Below are 22291 nucleotides of genomic sequence, written 5' to 3' on the forward strand. Positions count from 1 at the left end.
GACCTTTTGAAAGGCAATTAGCATTCATCACACAAAAATTAAATATATACATAGACTTAGATAAAGAGTTCTTTGAGCCCTTAACCTTTAGCATAAAACAAAGATTTTCTATGTGTATAGAATACAAAGTTATGCACCTAAAAATGATTTTAGAAACCCAAGTGCAAAAGGAAGATAAAGCACTGACTAGGTTGTTTTTCTGAAATAGATAAAATAACTTTCCATGAAAATACTCTTTTTCAATAATGGAATATTACTTGCAATGCACTGTGGCTTGCTTCAGGATAAAATAATTTAAGTTATTAATGAAAGACAAATATATTTCTTAATAAGGGAGCTCAAAGTAGACTATAAACTCAGAAATACTTCCATCTTTTCCTGTGTACTTACTTGGAACAAAGAATTATGTTTCTCAAAGAAACACAATTTTGGAGTACTATCATTTCAAACACAAATGATGGCAGGTATCTTGGAAACTTTTGCAGGTGGAAATTAAATATTCATGTTCAGATGGTCGTGTGTTGGTACCTGAAATGTAGCTTGAAGAGGAAGGAATAGAGAAGGCCACTTTCTGCATGGGTGAGGACTGGTCTTGTTCATATTTGTAAGTTCTGGGTCAAGAGCAATACTTGTTCCATGAAATATGCTTGAAAATTGTCTGTAAAATAAATAAATTGGTTGAGAAACTAAGCAATTGTATTTGTATGGGGAAAGTGAGAGAATAAAGATGGGGATTGATTTCTGACTTTCTGAAAGGTAATTGGCATTCAACTTTGATTCAAATATTTCATTTATTTAAGACATAATAGTGGTATTAAATAATAGGATTTTTTTCTCATTATTCCTCACTTTCTTCAACCTGAAAAATGAATATATTAATATTTACCTCCAATCTTTATTTTTTCTATGCCTCTTTCTTCCGATCTGTTTTATTACATAAATGCATTTTATTTGCTATATTAACTACTGTGTGTGTATTTTTTGTAGTCTTCTCTTAATCCTGTCAGAATAAGAATTGGATGGCATAAAAATAGAAAATAATAGCTGTCTTTGTTTTAAGTAAAATCGAATTCTCCATAAATAAGTCTTAATAAACTCTTCATAAACATTTGTAAACACGTATGAAGAGTCGTTGTTAACACTCAATTGGATTATTACTACTTTTAAACAAAATATAAGACAATTTTCCTCCAATGTAAGTGGCAGCCACTGTGCTCCCTAGTTTGTCATTCTACCTGTTCATGTTAGTGAGTACATGACTCATTTAGTCCCAGTTTTCCCATCTGTAAAATGGTACTTCATAATTCCCTGTTCTCAAGAATGTTATGAGATAAAGTAACAAGTATTCTCTATCTGTTGCACCCATTCATTCCTTCTCATCCTCACCCCTGCTGGAAAATTCTTTCCACAACAACCCATTGCTTTTATGCTATGAGATGCAATCGTATTGTCTTGGTGGTTTCAGAGATGCTCCATTCTGAAGTAACCAAAAGACCTGTGCCTATTCCCATAGAGGAGAGAGAGGACTCAATTCAGTTGCTTTGACTGCACAGAGCTGGGACCCTGTAAGGAGGACAGAGTGGTAGGCAAAGTAGAGGGTGGGGAAGAGTGAAGTGGGAAGAAGAAACTCCTGGATGTTCTCTGAGGATGACTTTATTGGATAGAAAGGTGATTCCCCAGGGACAGCAAGAAATAAATGGCTGATGCTCTGGATTGCAGTGTGTTCCTGAGAGGTTGATAGCAAGAATACATCCTTTCTGATACTGAAGTTCTTTCTTGCCTGTTCCCTTGGGTGTTACACAAGATTAAAGTTTGCATGTGTATGAATATTGTAGCATATGCCCATCTTTCATTGAATCTAAGGTTACAAGTAGTTCCATCAGCTGAAAGATGCATTTTAATTTTATAAATCACTTTAACTTCAGTTAAAAAGAAGCCCTGATAATTTAACCACAACATGATAATACATATCACTTGAAATTTTCACCTTATATATATATGAAAAAAACCCCACTTCTGGATATATTTATACATAGCCTTATCTTGTATATCACTCTTGAGCATAAGTATAGTCTAATAAATGTTGAGTGAATTTGTATGATGTACTTGTCCTCATACTCAGTTTTCTGAACTGCTTTTCAGCTCAGCATCATTCCTGTGTGTGCTTTCTCACATAATACATTTGGTCCTTCCTGCAATCAAGGACATGGATGATACCTCATTTCTAAAAATTGTGCTTTGCTACTGTCTCTGGGATTTTCTTCCAAGCCAGTGACATGCAGACTGTAAGTTTTTTTGTTTGTTTGTTTGTTTGTTTTGCGTGCGTGTGTTTTTAATCAGGGATTAAACTCAGTGGGGTTTAACCACTGAGAAACATCCTCACCCCTTTGCTATATTTTATTTAGAGACAGGATCTTGATGAATTGCTGAAGGCTGACTTTGAAATCATAGTCCTTCTGCCTCAGCCTCCCAAGCCCCTGGGATAACAGATGTGAGCCACTGCACCTGGCCAGAGTGTGAGTTTTGTTGCATGTGTGCAGGCAATGACAACTACGTCATGATTGTCACAGGTTGATCCCAAGGTGACAAGCACAGCAATTTCAGAGATGTTAATTATGAAAAAAATAATATGTGCCTTAGAAGTGGTAAAATATGGCACTAAATACTCAGCAATCCTGAGCTCTCAGGTTTCTCCTTTACCTAGAGAGCATTCTAGGCTGAGCCTTTCACTTTGATGCTCTGGGGAACAAGTTCCACACTTTCATGATCTTGGGAAACAAAGGATTCTTAAATGACAATGACTCTGAACCTTCAACTGACAAATGGCAGGATCTCAGATTCCCCAGCTCCAACGCCTCTCTAATTATTTCAAGAAAGAGGGATAGTGAACTTCATGTGTTAAACCACGTGGCAATCTGTGTGCCTGTCTCTTATGGCATGATAATGCCCCTTTACTTGTGCTTATTAATACCCACCCGAAGCTGCCTAGACACGTGGCCATGGATATCAATTGTTGCCTCTCCCCTTGTGAAACCATGATGTCCATGGCAAGGATTCTGTTATCTCATATTCTCAGGGACTGCTAATCCCCAGGGTGCCAGACACGTAGGAGTTTGTAGGCAAAAGTGGAGACAATGGTTTTCTTTTCAACTCCTTGTCTCATTTCATTCTCTGATTTCCGAAACAGGAAGATGGATCCCTAAAATCCATGGAATTTTCCAAGAGACTCCCACTTTCTGGCTGTCACCCCTGCAACTGTAGGGCTTCAAACAATTCCAGGGCTGCAAGATAGAGACAGACGCTGAGATATCGCCTGTACTATTCTCGTGTGTCCCCACCACCAAACTCTCTTGACTTCCCTGACCTGGACAAAATACAACAAATAATATTTACTGCTTCTGCCCCCCCCTCCCTGAAACTTCTTGAAAGCTACAACCCAGGAGTGATCCTTGTACTTAGTAATTTATTCAAAACAAAGAGGCATAATGATCCATATTCGATCATGCTAGTTTTAGCCCAGCAAGAATGATCTTCCATTTAATTTTCACATATATTCACTTCTTCATAATAGATTTGAGATTATAAACACTTCAAGTGCAAGCATTGTCTCAAACATTCTTTTTGAATATTTTCTAATGGTGGTAGTCAATGGAAATGATCAATGATTTTTTTTTTTTAGTTTCTAATATGTCTTATCTATTCATAATGGGAAAAGGTTTTATTTGCAGACAGAAAATATCAAAATCAAACCAGATCCATTGTACTAGAGTTTCAAATTTACATATGCAAAACCTTTGGAAATGGTATTAACTCATTTTGCAAGAGATGCTGCAGGATACAAAATATCTATTAGTGTTCTGCAAATTCTCCCCTTCAATGTGTAATTGGTATTTTGGGAAAATTGACTAAACTCCATGGTTTCTGGGGTGATGTGCTTTTCCCTGCCAGAAAAGCTCATTATTTATATTTCATCATCCTTTCTCTTCCAGAGAACTTTCCTCTCAGTCTGCTCTCTTCTGAGGTCTCTTAGAGGCTTCTTCTCTTTTCTCTTTAAAAACTTCCTAGTTTATTTGTGGGTGCAAAACTACAGTTCCACTAGAAAAAATAAAACATCTCCATATCTCTAAATGAACACAGGTTTTCTTGGCTTACTGGTTCCCTATTTTCCTTTTCTTTGCCAGTTTTAACCTTCATCTCAGACAGCAGAATCGACAGTCCCCTGTTACCCTGGCAACGATGATAGGATAATAGAATTAGAATGTCCCAGGGCGCCATTCTAGCATCACACTCTTCAGAGAAAAGAAAACAACACGGTTGTGAAATGTAATTTGTAATACTTTAAAGATACAGTACTACTCATCTTAAATTTATTGCAGTTACTGGTAAAACATAATGTATGTTAAAATTTCAGTAATCTTAAAAACCATTCAGCCACAACTATAAGATAAGAAGCCTGTATGAGGTTAGAGATTATTCTTTTCTGTATTTTTCAGTGAGCTTTACATGTTTTCCTTGGCATTCATTTTCATCAATTTAAAACTAATGACCGAGGAAAATTTTTTGCAGGGTACTTTCTGAAAGTATTTCCATTTGATCTCAAAGACTTGAAAATTCTTCAGGATGTTCACACTGTCTAAAAGTGTATTCTAACTATAGAAAAAGACAATTGCAAGTCCTGGGACTTGTATTCCCAAACGGCTATATTCAGCATTGTCATTCTTCTGAAACCTGCCACTGATTTGGAGAACTATTTTTTATTTGCTGTGTTAGCTCTTCATTATTATAATATATACCTGAGAAAAAGAGAAAAACCTTATTTTGGATCAAAATTTTTTTTATGGTTTCAGTCCATGATCAATGGCTCTATTAATTTTGGGTCTGTGGCTGGTCAGCATATCATGGTGGACATGCACATTGGAGGGAAAAAGTGAAAGAAGGGAAGAGACCAGGGTCCACTTCTCCCCTCCAAGGCATGCTCCTGAAGACAAGTCCCCTCAGTAGGACCCATCATCTTCATTATCTTCCAATAGCACCAACATCTGGACCAAGCCTGTAACATGTGAAACTTTGAGATCCAAATTACAGCAGTTTTCCCAGGCTAACATTTCTTTTTTTTTCCTTTATCTCCCTTTCTTCTTTCTTTCCTACTTTCCTTCCTTCCTTTCTTCCTCCCTTCCTTCCTTCCTTCCTCCTTATTTTAAATTTTCTTTTTTTGTGGTGCTAGAGACAGTACTCTGGGTACCACACATACTAGGCAGGTATTCTATCACAGAGCTATAGATCCAGCCTCTACATTTACATTTTTAATACTGTGAATATACTTCTTTGTTCTATTGTTTCTATACTTCTTCTGGCAAAATTTGGGGAGCCACTCCGGTTGTCAAAGTATATAGTAGGACACCTGTCTCAGTAGTTAATTCCTGAATGCCTTGTTCATTCATCCTGTCTAACCTTTACCCTACCCTATGCAGTTGGATTTGCTTTTGGTATGGTCCAGCTACACTTTTGAGCAGCAAACTTCCCAAATGTTGAATAAAAATATGCATTGTTCATTCATTGATTATCTCTTTATAAGAAATTAAAGGATGTAAAATTCATATGCTAATATCCTATAGTAATAATACAGTTGTTTAAAAATATTTTTATCATAGATGCATTAATAAATATTCTCCACAGTGATGATCTGACTGAAGAAGGACCTAAAAGTGATCTTTTTTCCTCTTTCCAGCTTAAAGAATTTTAGCTACACAATACATGAGAAACTCCCTGTTTGATGTGAAATACCAAAGTAGTTTTTTCATGTTAGAAAATCATGCTTGGAGCTGGGTGTGGTGGTGCATGCCTGTAATCCCAGTGGCTCTGGAGGCTGAGGCAGGAGGATCACCAGTTCAAGGCTAGCCTCAGGAATTTAGTGATAGTGAGGCACTGTCTGAAAGAAAGAAAGAAAGAAAGAAAGAAAGAAAGAAAGAAAGAAAGAAAGAAAGAAAGAAAGGAAGGAAGGAAGGAAGGAAGGAAGGAAGGAAGGAAGGAAGGAAGGAAGAAAGAGAGAGGGGGAAAGAAAGAAAAGAAACTTGTGCTTGGGCTTGTAGCTATGTGGTGGTGCCACAAGACTGGATGTTTGAACTGCTTGTTTTTTTCTAAGTTGAAGGGTGCCAAGTCAGGTGTTCAACATATATACTGTTAACTTGGTTCTTGCTCTTTGATTTCTCCTAGGACTTGGATTCTGTAGGCAGTGTGCACTATTTGCTTTCCAGCATTTGACAGTTTCTGTTGTAGTGTAGGCGGCATCTCTAATGAGATGATAGAATTTTATGACTAAGATCTCTTTCCCTTCCCAGGAAGTAAACATTATTCACCATCTAGTATACGGACTGGGCAGGAAGCAGGACAGAAGGAGATGGATGTAATTATTTCTCTCCCTCCTGAATGTGAAGTCGGTTTGGTTCTGATATTGAAGTCTAATTCAGCTCATTCTAATTCAGCAAACATTTCTCTGAACTCAGTTTATATGCAAAACACCCTACAAGATACAGCGTGGGATTCAAAGATAAAAATTGATCTGTAAAACACTATTTGGGGAAGTTGTTGCTCAGGGGACTCTTTATTGATCCTCCTTCATCTTTGGATGTGTTAATTTTTAGAGAATTAACATAATTATTTAAAAGAAATGCTGGGTGCATACTGAGCACACCAGTGAGCAGTCGGGGGAGGCTGAGCCCACGCCTCTCAGGATCTGCAGTGACATGCATAAGCTAGCCCAGAAACTCTGAGCCCCAGTGCAACACGTCACCTACAGTAAACACTAGGAAATATGGAATCATGGATCCTGGGAGTCCTTCCCCAGGATCGAAGAGATGACAGATTGGTTCAAGCTTGAAGTCCTGGAATCAGACCAGAAATGTAACAGGATTGCCTCAATTTCCTATCAGTGATAGTCATACTTTCTTGGATCCATTCTTCTCATTATCCTCCAAACGGTATGGATGTTTAGCTAGGTTAGACCCTTGATAAGAATTCTAACTCTCTTCTGTTGTGCATCACACCCACTACTTCATGTAAACCTTCTATTCAATCCTTCCAAATGCTCTGTAAAGTGAGAATTACATTGTGACAGATGAGGAAACTGAGGCTCAGAGAGGTTAAGCAATTTTCCAAGATTATTTAGAGAACAGCAGATGCAAGATTCAGACCAAGTATTGTGTGTGCACAGCCTCCATTCTTAACCACTAATCCAAAACTAAGACATCATGATTTCTTTTTATGTAAGAACACAGTCCTTTTTCCAAACAATACTTTCTTGAATATACTCAGCTTCTTTTCTGATTAGAAGTTCTCTGCACTTTAACCCTTGAACTGTGAAATCTGATGTATGGATTTGTTTGGGTTAAGAAAGATCCAACCTTCAAAAAGCAGAAAATTCTCAGGGATAGCTTTTTTTTTTCTCCTAATTACATTGATGGTTTGCAAATCCATGTTCCTCCTTTAATCACTAATGACATTAGAAAATGAAAATTGATAGCCTCCCTCTATCCAAACAGAAATTCTGAGAACAGCCACAAAGGAGTGAGTCAGGGCTTTTGCTCTTCAGTGACAAGTGTTGCTGGAGAAGATAATTACTTTGCTACTGGCAGAACTTCTGCTTCACTTCAGTGATCGATTGCTAGTGTTTTCAAGAGCAAAAAACCAAAAGAGTCAATGTCATGGCTAAAAGGTAGCGTAAAATGAAGCTGTGCTGCATAAATTGACTGGGGATTTTAAAATTAGGCTCCAAAACTAGGAACATGGTTAAAATTATTTCTTACCATGGTAATCTTTCAGAGGTGATCACACACAGAATATGGTGATGGGAGCAATATTTTGGAGACAGCATAAGTAAAAAAGAAATGTTATGCTATACCTTCCCTGTAAAAAGGAAATAGATATTCTAATGAAAAATTAAAAAAAAAAACTGACATAAACCAGAAATCCTTAGGCCTAAGTTTTAACTGCTATAGGTTTCTGTTCCTACTGGTATTTGAAGAAGGGGTGTTTATGATTAATAGTATTTTAAAAAGTTTTCCTAGACTGATTAATACACATTCTATCCTCTCTAGAGCTTCTGGAGTCTATAATTTGTTATTGTAAACAAATAGATGGCCATTGATGTCAAACCTATGAATTCTTAAAATATTTCTGGGTTGGTAATATGACTTACAGGTTTTTTGTTTCATATTTCAAAGCATATTTGTCTTCATCTGCTGCTGCTTTTTAGTTCTTTGAGAAAATCTATTGGCTTTCTGCCTTAGGACCTTTGCATATACTACTGCAGATAAGGAACTATCCCAAAGTACTCCTGCCCACCTCTTAAATATTCATGTTCAATGTCTTCTAATTTTGGTAGATCCCAGTATAATATCTCCTCTTCAGAGAGGTCTGCTATGTCTATTTGGTCTAAAGTAGGTTCCCTTCTTTTATAATTTCTCATTGTATTCTACACTTGCTTTTTGCAATTCTTGTTATAATTTTTATTGCATCTTTATTTATGTACTGTATGTTTTCTATCTACCCATAAAGCAAGGATCATGTCTATTGTATTTACCTACATAGAGTAGACTTGGCAACTGTTGGACATTTAGTAGGTGTTTGACAACACTTTTAAATGAGTAAATGCAAGAATCCACCTGATGGAAGAAAGGGAAATTCTTAGTGATGGGAGTAAACAAAGCTGGCAAAGGGATTGAAATGTAAAGAACATCGATGCTGCGAAAAGGTGACAAAACCAGTAGCGAAAAGCTACTATGAGACTGAGTGACTGGGAATACATTTTAAACAGAACGAGGATGGTGAGTGTTGAGAATAGTCCTGATGTCATATATTGGATGTGATGAGAAATTTGTTTATTTCATGAATTTATAATATTCTAAAGAAGTCTATATGTATTTGAAATACAACAAGTGAACTAAAGCTATTTTGTTTAAGCATCATTGCCGCAGTCTGGCTGGGCACAAAATCACGAGCCACCACACACCTTGTAGATTCAAACAGCAACTCTTTATTCTCGAACTGTCACTGGCACTCTACACACACGTTCTGGGGAAATGCACTTCTCCACTGGCTCTGCATCCCAAAATACTCTCTGAATCCCGCAGGATACGCCCTATTCCCAGCAGGGTCCACCTTAAACCTGGACCCACCCTAATCCAGCAGGATCCTCCCTAAACCTGGATCCACCCTGGTCCTTGAGCAAGGTCACCTTACTCAAACATACATGCAATGTCACTGCAAATAACCTGGGTCCAAGGCAAGCCCAATTCCACAATGGAGAGTCCTCCCTCTAAGCAACATGGGGTAGGCTGACAAGGAAATCGCCATGTGTCATTCTTACTTAGCTATGGCTCTCAGCACATCATATCACCAATGGAAAGTGTGGGCTGTAATTTTATTATATTAACTGTACTGACTTGTTATGTTTTATCCTTGAGTGGTGATCAGTAGATATTTGTGGAATACTCATTGCTTGAATGAATGAAAAATTGCAAAAATTTTCCACCAAGGAGAACAGCTTAATTTTATTTTAGCTTAAGATAAGTGTGTGAATTATAATCATTAAGGGTATGTTATGTATCAGGCATGTAGTTTTTAGCTAATGTTTCCTTGTACTTGGGGCAGGATATTTTTCAGTCTACTAGACTTTCAGTTTATTCTTAGAAAGGAGATAACTCAAAGGAGTATCATTATTTAAAATATGTAGTTATATACACACATACACACACACACACATATACACTTTTCACATATATATTTAAAATATCCTAAATTTCTAATGACTCTAACAAATTCTTTCTATCCTGCAAATATGTCTTTAGACTAAGATCTTATATAGTCTTTGTTTGGCTCTAGTCAGGCTAAAAAACGTTATTTTCAGTTGGAGTACACGTAGTTATGTGCACAATATCACAGACACATTGAGTGACTATAATTGATTGATGATATATTCCAGATATTTTGCAAGCAACTCTCTGAGGTAGATGTTGCTATCTTTCCATGTGAATATTCCCAAGAAGGCATTTGAACCTAAGTTCCTTTGAGTCCAAAATATTACTCATGCTATCACACACTGTCTCCAATTCAAAGCACTAAGATTAAAAAGCTCAGCAGATTAAAGGGAGAGTTTGGGACAAAAAATTAATTGAAACACAGAATTTTGATATTTTTTCTTGATTAGGCTAATAGGCATGCCCCCCTCCCCAATTGTTACTGTGTATTCTGAAAGATCTGGAGATGTGGACATAAAATGGCTATATTTTTTTCTTGTACCACAATGAGTATATACAAGAGAATTAGTACTTGTTGTAATACAATGGGTATATGCAAGATAACTATTTCCTATTGTGACAAGGAAAAAATAATGCAATTTTATTTCCAAATGTTTAGATTTCTCAGAATATACTGTAGGGGGTGGGGAAAGCATGCATATCAATCTAATTAAATTAAATTCATGCTTTCAGAAATAGCATATAGGAAAGGTCTCAATATATAATGTTGAATGATAAAGCCAGATATTAAATAAATGTAGATTGTATATATGAGAGCATTTTAATCAGATTCAATTGTGATCACTGCTCTAACAGACACACGCTAAATTTCAATCTCCATTGCTTAACACAATAAAGGCTGATTTTTTTTTTTTTTTTGCTTAAGACATAATCACAGGCAGAGTGGTAGTGGTTTTGAGTTTCTCTGTGACTCTGACAAGCTCAGTATGTGGTTTCAACGGTTCTCTGAGGTCATAGGACAAAAATATGGGAAAGGAAAAGAAACAGCACCAGTAGGACTCTCCCTATCTTAAATGCTTTGGTCCATAAATGACACTTCACTTTTGTTCATATCTCATAGACAAAAGCTAGGCACTGGTTCCCTCTCCTTAAATGCAAGAGGCTGAGCTATGCAGTTTTGTAAGCATCAGGAGCATGTCTGTCACTCACACTGGAAGAAAATACACAAAATTATCAATATCTCTAGTGAGGTATTCATGATTTTCATTTTCAACTTTGTGCTATAGAGTATTTTCTAAGAATATGAAATTCACAATTAGATAAAAACTACAAATATTAAAATTGGCAGTGCTATGGGCATGTTGGCTGCTGATCCTTTCATACCAGGTGCAGATGGCTTGGCGCCCTCACTGTGTAACACATTTCAATGTGCCTTTATGACTTAAGAGATTCAACAAAGTGATAAGAACATACACTGAGCCTGACCCGGAGGCCCCTTCTCTTCTCTATGCATGGATGGTTTGGAGATAGTATCTATCATTGCCGATCACTTGGATTGCTTTGGCTGATCTGGCTGGCTTGGGGGATTTTCCATTCTTCCCTTACTGCTCCATGTTTTTTTTTTTTTTTCAAAAGCTTCCCTCTAGTAGAGAACAACACTTTCAACTAGCAGAAGTAGAAGCACGACTAACCCAAATTTATCTCTTTTCACAGCCTATTATAAAGATTTCTTGAGCAAAATGGAAATATAGTTTGAAAATTCATCTTATACACTGGTTATTTAATAAGCATTAATATCACTAGCTCTATGCAATCATGGAACAGATTCACTGCCCTTCTCAAAGATCACCTGCTGAAAGTGAAAAAAGAAATTAGCATTGGGAGAAGATGATTACACCTCCTATTCCACACCTGGGATTCCACTTTTTATCTCTGACTTTTACTCTTTGGACATTAAACTTTAGAATTTTTTCTGCTGCTAAGATTTTTTTTTTCAACACTTACCATGGGATTCAAAGTTTGTCCTTCATTTCCTTTCCTTAAATTTACTTTCTGTTTTATTGCATGCCACTTCCTTGCACTTGTCCTGTTAAGGAGTCCACCATGGCCATTTAATATTTAAAGGCCAGGATCATTTTGCAGGTTTTAGTTTAAAGGTAACCATAGCACACACACACACACACATTTATTATTAAGAGCAGAGATGGCCCTGTATGTTCTTGGGACTCTTATTTCCTTTCAGTATTAGTTTTGTAGGAGTGCTGCTGTCACTAGGTTTCAGCTCTGACATTGCTGTGGCAATGAACTAGTGCATTAACAATGGGTTCAAAATGATGTAAACTGTTCATGCGGGTGGAGGCGACCATGCTGAAAAGGGAGATGAAGCCAGAAAGTGACAGGCCACGGAGAGTCCGGTTTCGGATCGCATCATCTCACAGTGGACGAGTTCTGAAGGAGGTTTATGATGATGGGCAACCATCCGGCTCTCTGGATTCTGAATGTGCCAGTATTTGTGGGATAGATGGACTAAGTGATTCTGATGGACAGCAAAATGGCCACATTGGATCGGAAGGCGACGAGCAAGAGAATGATCAGGATAACTTGCTGGTGCTGGCAAGGGCTGCCAGTGAGAAGGGTTTTGGTACAAGAAGAGTCAACATTTTAAGCAAAAATGGCACAGTGAGAGGAGTCAAATACAAAGTGAGTGCTGGCCAAGCTCTATTTAACAATTTGACCAAAGTATTACAGGTAAGTCATGACACTTTCCTCCTCCTGAGCTTTGTTCCCAACTGGCCCTCTGAACACCTCTCAGCTCTGCAGTTTAAAGCAAGCCTCTCTTATTCATGACTCCTCCATACTTCAGAGACACTCCCCATGTAAGACATGGTCTCAACAGCCACTGATTAAAAACAGTGTCGTTATTCTTGGCAAACCAGACTGACTTCTCAAAGCCATGTTTCTAACATGTATATGAGCTTTTCTTCCAATGTAAGGACTAAAACTGCATCTCTACTTCTCAGGCAAGAAAGGAGACAGACTCTAGTGTTCAAAACATTTCATAAAGCTTAGAAATTGATTTCTTTCTGGTTTATTATTCTTAAATCATCCGGGTACCATTTGCTATCAGCTGTGATGAAAATGTTGAATGTTTGCATTCAGGGGATTGGATTCAGTTGGAATATCACAAAGATGCAAAGACTGTGACTTCTTCCCATTCCAGAGGAAATTGCAGGTTTTATCTGAGGTCCAATTCTTTGTTATTTGCCTATCATAACTCTGGAGTAGCATTTGAAAATTCTATTTCTATATGAGTGTACAGACTAAAATCCTGACTTTATAGTCAAAAAATGGTCCTTAAAATGTGGCTCACCCCTCCAACTAATATAGGGATGTATCATTCAGATCCTAACATCATTGACAATGATCTAATGATAAGTGCTTTAAATTGCCTGGGAGCATTGGAAAAATATTTTTTTTCTTAATAACAGACATAATTATTTTAGCAATGGAATTTATAATAACTAACATTAAGGTAGCAAACCAATAATCTTCATTGCAATTCTGTATTATATGATTCTCAGTATTTGAATGAAACAATCTCTTGTGATAAATTATTCAATGCCTCTACATTATAGAGATGCAGGAGTGGTTGGGGGAAAGAATTTCAATAAAAGATACTCATATATGTTTTATTTCAAAGGGAGTATTTGAAAAGATCAAATCATCAAGATTTAAAAGCAAATTTAAATTTTAATAAAAGGAAAAAAGCAGTTAAGACTAAAGGGTTTTTTTTTAAAATAAAACTTACCCATGAAGGATTTTATAGAAGGGGTAGCTATGGGGACAACAATCAGAAACTGATGACTCTTTTATTAGGTTGGGGATGATCTTATAGAGACTTCTAGACATGTGATTGTTAAGAGAATCTCAGTGGAATGAGCTTCACCTAAAGTAAAAATTGTCTGTCAATGTGTAAACTAGGAATCTTTGTACAATTGAGTTTTAAAATGTTTGCATTCATTGCAATTAATTTAGTTCTTTATTATTTGAGTTGCTTTATGATTTGGAGGGTTGTTTATAAAACTGTTTTACCAGTTTTAGTGCTTTGATTTGAATTTGTGTATTCAACTCTCCCCCCAAATTATGATTTGTGAATAAATATCTTAAGTCTTCAAAACCTGCAAGAGAAAAAAAAAACCCTAATCTTCTCCCTATGCATTTACCTCGATAGTGCTATAAATTCACAAATAAGAAATGAAGGAAATTTTGAAGTCAAATTCTAATATTAAATTAGATTAGAGTATTACACATTTTCTATTCATAATTCTGTTACCATTTTATGAGAACAAATCCATTGAAACTTTTTCTAAGAATTTAACATAATTCCACTTACCCATGGCTTTAAAAGGGTAGCAATGGTTACATGTAGAGGTCCCTCAAAGTCTTTGATATTTGATCAGTTTTTTTCTTATATGTGATCCTTCTTTCTTAATAGTGTGGGTAAATCAGCCAGCATGTTATAGGTAATCACAGATTTTGGTTATTGTCTTTACTTTCATCACCCACCACTACCACTACCACCACCACCATCATAAAGTGAATGTTCTCTGATCTCTCTAGGACAAAAAATAAATTAATTGTGGTTGCCAGTGGCATTATTCGAAGGGCTCCATTCAGATAATTGTCTGTGTGAACAGCATGCTTTGACTTGTACGATATAACCTACACAGTTATGTAGAGAGCCAATTTGAATGTTTGCCACTTGCTAAGGGATGTACATGTAATAAGGGGCTAATCCTTGTCCTAGGATGTCTTAGAATGACTGAGTAGTTTTCCACAGACATCTTATTATGCAGCAGTAATAGCTGAAGCTACCATTCAATTATTCCCATACACACTACCAGTTACAACTCTTTCTTTGGATCTCTTTATATTTTCCATATCCCTTGCAAAATAAGCACCAAACTTGACCTCATATAACTGTAACTTAACAGTTTCCCTCCAGGAAGAAAATGTGAGCAGTTGACATCTTAGATGTCTGGTTAGGGATTCAAAGGATGGCTAATTTTATTGAAAAGGAACTGTGATTGATAAAAGAGTCAGACTTTTCTTCCGTTTTTAAGGTATAATGTTTTAAAGCACTCCACTAGAAACTCGAGAGGAAACAACATAAACAAAATCTTTCAAAGACCCTGAAAGTCACTTTTGTTCCTTGCTGTTAGTTTCCCACTCTGCAATTCCTATTTCATAAAATACTGGCATGTGCCTTGCAAAAAAATTCAACTGTGCAGACAATAATCACCAAAATGATTTGTTTTAAAGTGTTTTTACTTTTTAGCAGTACTTATTTATAAAACTGTATATAAAAAGGATATCAGAGCTAATTTCTGTTTTGTCAGTTAATTTACCCTACGGAATCTTGAGTAAGTGAGGATGCCCAATATTAGTTGAGGTCATTAAGGGTAGCAATGGAACCAGGAGGCAAACAGAATGGTCACCTGACTGCTCAAGTGAAATTTGTGGAGAGCAGTTTGTTGGTGAGTCACTCAGGGCTTCCAGCTTGTCTTGATTATAACTCTTCAGATGTGGTTGAATTTTCCATTTCTCCCAGAGATATCATGAATACAAAGCCCAGGAAAGGCTAATTTGGAAATATGAAAACCTAGAATCTATTTGTGATCTGGAAATATGCATTTATTAGAAACTTTTTAGGTTGTTCTTATATAGACTACAGTTTGAAAATTATTGATCTAAAGCATAAAAGGAAAATCCAGCCAGTTTTCTAGAGTAAAACAAAAATTCCTAAATATTCCTATGTCTTTAATTTTTAATAAGGAAAATGAAGAAGATATGTATTGATCTGATTTGTTCTTTGGATCAGGTTAGATCACTAGAAGAACCTTTTCTGAGCCAAAGATGACAGTCATGTTTCCTATTAATATCTTATTTTATCAATTAGTTGATTTGGGAACAGGTCCAGAAATTATACCAGTAGACTCCAATATAAGTTCTGTGTTTTAGTACTTTTGAAGAAATTTTACTCTTAGGATGTTTCTATCTGGATAGATTTTACACTTAATTACCAGAAAATTTTAGAAAAAAAGTTATTTTCTCCTTAAAATCAGTCTCTTGTTACCTCATGCAAAACAAATTAGAAAACCATTGTATAGTTCATAGATCTCATTACCCAGTTTGCATGATTGAATGTGAGATGCACCTTGCTCTTAGATTCCTAATATTTCTTAGGGTGGCTCAATGATGCAGATAATTAAGGTCATTTATTTTTGTTATATTATTTTTATAGGATTAAATTTTGAATAGTAATCTTTTCTTCACCTTATCATTAAACTATATGGGTAGTCTGTTAGAATCTTCTACTATAATTTCCACAATTTTAGTTTTTTCACTTCCAAATTTAAAATTACTGTATTAGAGAACAATAAATCCAAAGAAAATAATTATAATGCATACTATATTTTTGGCAGGTCCTTTCTAGGACTTAGACATACAGCTTCTGTCTGTGCATATACATGCTTATGTCTGGTTAGTGTAGTTGCATGTATAAGCATTCTTTCAAGATAAATAAAATTAAAATAATAACATGTTTGCCAAACAATTTGCATTTTGCATGGGTTTTCACATACATTATTTTGTGAAATAAGCAGCAAAATTATTATAATGCCCATTTTTTGATAACTATCAGAAATAAAAGCTACTAATTCAAGAACTCTAATTTTGGATACTTTGACAGTTTAAAAAACATAACAAATGCAAAATGTCTCACATTTGCTGTTTTAAATGTTATCATGACAAATATGAATATTTATCTGACTACATCATGTTATGATAAAATCTGGTATTCTTAAACTTCAACATTTGGTTGGCATGTTTTAAAATATATCATTTGTTTCACATTTGATCTTCATCTGGCAAAGTTTTTTCAGAAGATATACAAGCTTCTATTCACTTTTAAATAGTATTTTAAAAAATTTATCAGAAGCCATTATTTCTCTTCATCATTTTTTTAGATCCTAATGAGGTTAGTTGGCACTGGAAGAGGATGAGTTGGTTACTTAAAGCAGTACTATTGCTCAGTCTTGTCCACTGACTCAGCATAGATGATATTAACAGAAGTTTCTGGCAGTATTTCGTATCCATCTCTAATTCACTAAAGCTAGCTCTGGTAATTGAATAATATTCCAGTGAGAAGAAGGTGACTCTTTGCATCACTCTATAAAAACAACAACAATATTAAGCCTCAACTAGGTACTTCCTGGATGCCAGGCACTGTTCACATTATTATGTGCATTGATCCATTTATTCCTCACAGCAACCAAGAGGTAGTATTATTATTAATAAATTATTTATAATTTGAACGTCTTCTCTGTGTAAATATTAAATTGTATAATTTCAAATATCATTTACCAGAGAAATTCTTAGGTGATTTTTTTTTGTCAAAATGAAAATATTGTCTTTTGAGCTTTCAGTAACTCTAAAATTTTTGGTACAATTAGAAATGGCCCAAAAAGTCACACTAACAAATCAGGTGACTTGTTATCCAAAAATTAGGAAAGAAAGAATGCCAAAGACATGTTTACACTACTAATAAAATATTTATACCAAAAAAGAATTATTAACTGACAGACCTTAAGAGTCCTGTGATCCTCTTCCATACATCAGCCTTTTGTGACTCTTGGTCACAGCATTAATCATGGATGCTGAGTAGGATATAAGCAAATGTCTTTGTTGTTGTTGTTGTTGTTGTTAAGTTAGTGAACTTAGTGAAATTCACCTAGTGGTTATTTCCCTTTATTCTATTCCTTTTGCATTTAGAGATTCCTATATGGGGAAGGGCTAGAGTTTTCATGGTGAATTGTTGCCATCTGGCTCCATTCCATTCCTCAGTGTTTCTTCAATCATTTTTTAAACAATCATTTATTGCATCTCTACTATGGAGCAGACACGGTTAGGTAATGTGAGAAATAAATTCCATTTCTGCCCTTTGCAGAAATATTCAGGAGTGTGTTGTAAATGGTTGTAGAAAGCAACTTCTGAAAAGAATTTAGATATGAACTTGACTTTGCTTTCCATCTGACTTTGTTTTTCCATCTGTTTTCTTGTTGATGTAACAGACTCTGCTACTCATTTTTTATTTCTCCACTGTTTTAAATTTTCTCTTTTAGTTTTTTCTTTTCTTAGCCCATCATTTAATTGAATTTTTTCTTTAGCGTTCTCTTGCTTTTTTCCTAACTTAGTTTTATCTCAAACATCAGGAACTGAAGGGCAATCTGTAGTATTAATGACTCTTATCTTGATCCTATCAGTCTCTAGAAGTCTAAAACAGTGATTTACTATGAGCACTGACTTACTCAAGTTCTATGAAAACCTTTTCTCTTTAGCTCAATGAATATCTAAATTGGATATCTTTCATTCTTCCTAATCTATCAGAGTTCGGTATCATCATGGTATTTTAATTTGTGCAACCTTGGTTTTAATTGGCGGAGTTTAAGCTTATAAGACTGAACTCTAACTTCAGAATGACATGCTGAACAAACTCATGGATTCCACCAGATGACTTGCAACCACCTAATGAAATCTTATGGGTAGCCTGTGGTTACCACATAATTAGGAAATTAACACCTGGTATTTTCAAACTTTATTTAATTAAAGAACAGCTTTATTAAGACATACTTCATATATCATTCAAGTTTTCCATTTAAAGTATAAAATCCAGTGGTTTTAAATCTTTATAGAGTTATGTAACCCTCATCACAATCAATCTGAGAACATTTTAATCATTCAACAAAGAAACTCCATAACCATTTCTAGTCATTTCCCATGTCTTCCTTCTCCCCTCTTATCCTCTTCTTACAAACTCCCTCAGGTCTGACAAAATCACTTATGTACTTTCTGTCTCCATTTATTTGCCTATTTTGGCCATTTAAAAGATAATCTCCCTATCTAACTATAATTATATATTCATTTATCAATATTTCTCTATCCTTCCATCCCTACTAATTACTTATGTGTCTCATAACTGTGTTCTACTGTCTCCTTTAGGAGATCAATTCTTTATATTTCACATAGGAATGGCATCATGTGGTATTGGTCTTTCCCTGCCTGATTTAATTTCACTTAATAGTCTTCAGGTTCAACTATGTCATTGTGAATGACAAGATTTCTTTCTTTATTTGGCTGAATAGTATTCCATTGCACACAGATCCCACATTTTCTTTATCCATTCATCGCCTGGAGAATGTCCCATATGCATTAGTTGAGAAGAATGTGTACCTGTACCCATTGGATGAAAAGTTCTGTATTGTCTGGAACTTTCATTTGGTGTACAGTGAGGATTAACTCTTATGTTTTCTTGTTGAGTTTCTGTCTGAATGATCTGTTCATTTCTGAAAATAGTGTGTGGAAGTCTTCTACCACTATTACATTACAATGTATATCTTCCTTAATCTGTGAACATTCATTTTATATTTTTAGGTGTTCAAATATTGTGTTCATGTATATTTTTACAGTGGTCAGATCCTCGGTCTGAATTGACCCCTTTATTATTATATTGATCTTCTTTGTCTCTTTTTACAGTTTTTGTCTTAAAGCCCATATTTATAAGCATATAAGCATAGCTACTGCTGCTGTCTTTTGGTTTCCATTTGCATGGAATATCTTTTTCCATTCCTTTACTTCCAGTCTATGTATGTCCTTACAGGTACACAGTAGGAGATTAGGTCTTGTGTTTTAGTCTTTTTAGCCACTCTTTGTCTTTTGAATGGAGAATTCAATCCACTTATATTCAATGTAATTATTGATAGATAATTACTTTTTGTTCATTGTTTTCTGGTTGCTTGTATGTTCTCTTTCTTATTGTCTTTGTGATTAAGTGATTTTCCCTAACAGCATGTTTTCATTCATTATCTATTTCTTTTTAGTGTATCTATTATAAGATTTTGGTTTGTGGTTTCTATGAGGCTTTCAAGCTGGGTATTTTAAGCCAATAGAAACTTTGATTAAAAAATAAAAATAAAAAACCTCCATGCTTTTATTACACTGCTTCCCACACATTTTGAATTCTAATGTCATAATTTACAATTTTTAATATTGCATATCCTTTAACAAATGATTGTGGTTAATATTTTTAGTAGTTTTCCTTTTAACCTTCATAATAGATTTATAAGTGATTTTTATACCACTATTACAATATTATAGGACTCTGAAGTTTGAGCACTTACTTTAACTGGTGGGTTTTACACTTATGGGTTATTTCATGTAACCCATCACCAACTTTTCTTTCAGCTTGAGAAACTCCCTATAGGATTTTTTTATAGGGCTGGTGGTGAAGAACTCCCTCAGTTTTTGTTTATCTGACAGTCTTTATCTTTTATTTAATTCTGAATGACAGCTTTTCTGGGTACAGTATTCTTAGTTGACATATTTTTGTTTTTCCTTCATCACTTTGATTATACTCTTTTGCTCCCTCTCGACTTGTAAGGTTTCTGCTGAGAAATCTGCTGGCTAGGCATATTGAATTTTCTCATATATTATTTGTCTCTTTTATTTTCTTCTTTTTAAAAATATTTTATTTTTTAGTTGTAGTTGGACACAATACCTTTATTTAATTTATTTATTTATATGTGGTGCTCAGGATCCAACCCAGGGCCTCACATGTGCTAGGCGAGCACTCTACTTGCTGAGCCACAACCCCAGCCCTGCCTCTTTTCTCTTGCTGCTTTCACGACCAGCTCTTGATCTTTGGCAGTTTGATTATGATAAGATTTCTGGTGGAAGATTGGTGTCTTTTTACTTTCCTGCACCTGGGTTTTGTATTTTCTCTAGCTTTGGAAAGTGTCTGATATTATTTCTTTAACTAAGCTTCCTACTTCTTCTTCTCTATTCCCTTTTGAATTCTAATGACTTGTATGTTTGCTCTTTAGATACTATCCCATGAATCCCATGATCTTTCTTCATTCCTTTTTATTCTTTTTTTTTTTCTCTTCTGATTGGATACTTTCACATGTTTGGGGTTGCAACCAGCCGGCCCATCCAGAATCCCAGGCTAGACTAACTAGTAAAGGTCTGTCACCACCAAAGAACACCTGCAAATGCTGGACGGGGTCAGCATCTCATCAAATGTGCAGGCATCAACATAAGGACACAAGAATCATGAAAACTCAAAGGAATATGATACCACCAAAAGAATCTAATGAAGCTCCAGAGGTGGACCCAGAAGAAAAAGAGATTTACGAAATGACAGACAAAGAATTCAGAATAATCCTCCTAAAGAAGTTCAGAGAATTACAAGAAATTACAGATAGAAAATTAAATGAATTTGGGGAAACAATTCGTGCACGGCATGAGACATTTGATAAAGAAATAGAAATTAGAAAATTCCAAATAAAAATCCTCGAGATAAGGAATACAATAACTGAACTGACAAATTCAACAGCAGGTTTCAACAGCAGACTTAATAAAGCAGAAGAAAGAATTAATGAACTTGAAGACTCTACATTTGTTTCCAAACTTTAAAATAAAACAACAAAACTTAACAGCAGGACAAGACAAACCTCCTTTCAGTAGCTTGTGCATGCTGACAGTTTGATATTTTCTCTGAAACTCGGTATTTCAATTTTGCATAAAATTAATATAAACATTTCATACTTTATAAACAGATACACTATATAAATATATCAGTTCCTCAATCATTATTGCCTAAAAGGGATTTATAAAATCTTGAACTGAATAAAATGTCATGTGTAAATTTTTAAAGGAATTCTATTTACATGCACAAACACACTCAACTAAGGTTTGAGAACTCTTTGTCAATTTTATTTTTTTAATAATTCATTATCTCACATAATTGCTGATAAATGATTTTCTTGATTCCTCTCTTGTGGTTTTATACATTGACACACCTTTGCTAAGATCATCTGTGAACATAATGTACTTCTACAACCTTTGACATAGTCTTGGCTTCATAACTTCCTTTGGCTGATGAGATGATAATAGATATGGCACAAATAGAGGCTTGAAGTGAACATGCATGGTTAGACATGCCCCCTTTTACTCCTTCATTAGCATGAAAAAGATATGCCATGGGAGGCCTACTCATCCCAGAAACATGAAAGACAAAGAATAGACCTGTATCCAAATGACAGTTTGAAGCTAAGTCTCACAGAGCTCAGCACAGGTCAGCCAACTGCTAACTGATCTTCAGACTCATGAGTGAAAAATAAATGCTTAATGTTTTATTTTGTTCAGTTTGGGTAGTTTGCTAAGTAGCAGAAACAAACTAACTGCACACTTCAAGATACTGAATAGCTTGCTCCAAGTTATGTAGATAGCAAGAGCACAAAACATACTTTAATGGTAATTATTGGTGTATTTGACTTCAGAGGTTGGGCCACTCATTCATCATATGCCTAAATCTTTTCTTCAATGTCTCTGTCAAGGTCTTATCTAGGCTTTGGTGGGGATTTCTCAGGGCAAAAGATTGGACAGGAAAAAATTAAGTCTTCTCACTGTCTTCTGGA

General features: G+C 35.3%; 1 protein-coding gene across 1 annotated transcript in view; it reads left to right on the forward strand.

Moving 5' to 3' along the window:
- The first annotated feature begins 12119 nt into the window (after positions 1-12119).
- Grxcr1 (glutaredoxin and cysteine rich domain containing 1) overlaps positions 12120-22291 on the forward strand; it is a 105957-nt gene continuing 95785 nt past the window's right edge. Inside the window, exon 1 of the mRNA XM_005319956.4 lies at positions 12120-12503. Within this exon, the coding sequence (XP_005320013.2) occupies positions 12120-12503 (384 nt within the window). The remainder of the gene's footprint in view (positions 12504-22291) is intronic.

Source organism: Ictidomys tridecemlineatus, chromosome 9, assembly GCF_052094955.1.
Source record: "Ictidomys tridecemlineatus isolate mIctTri1 chromosome 9, mIctTri1.hap1, whole genome shotgun sequence".
Classification (NCBI taxonomy): domain Eukaryota; kingdom Metazoa; phylum Chordata; class Mammalia; order Rodentia; family Sciuridae; genus Ictidomys; species Ictidomys tridecemlineatus.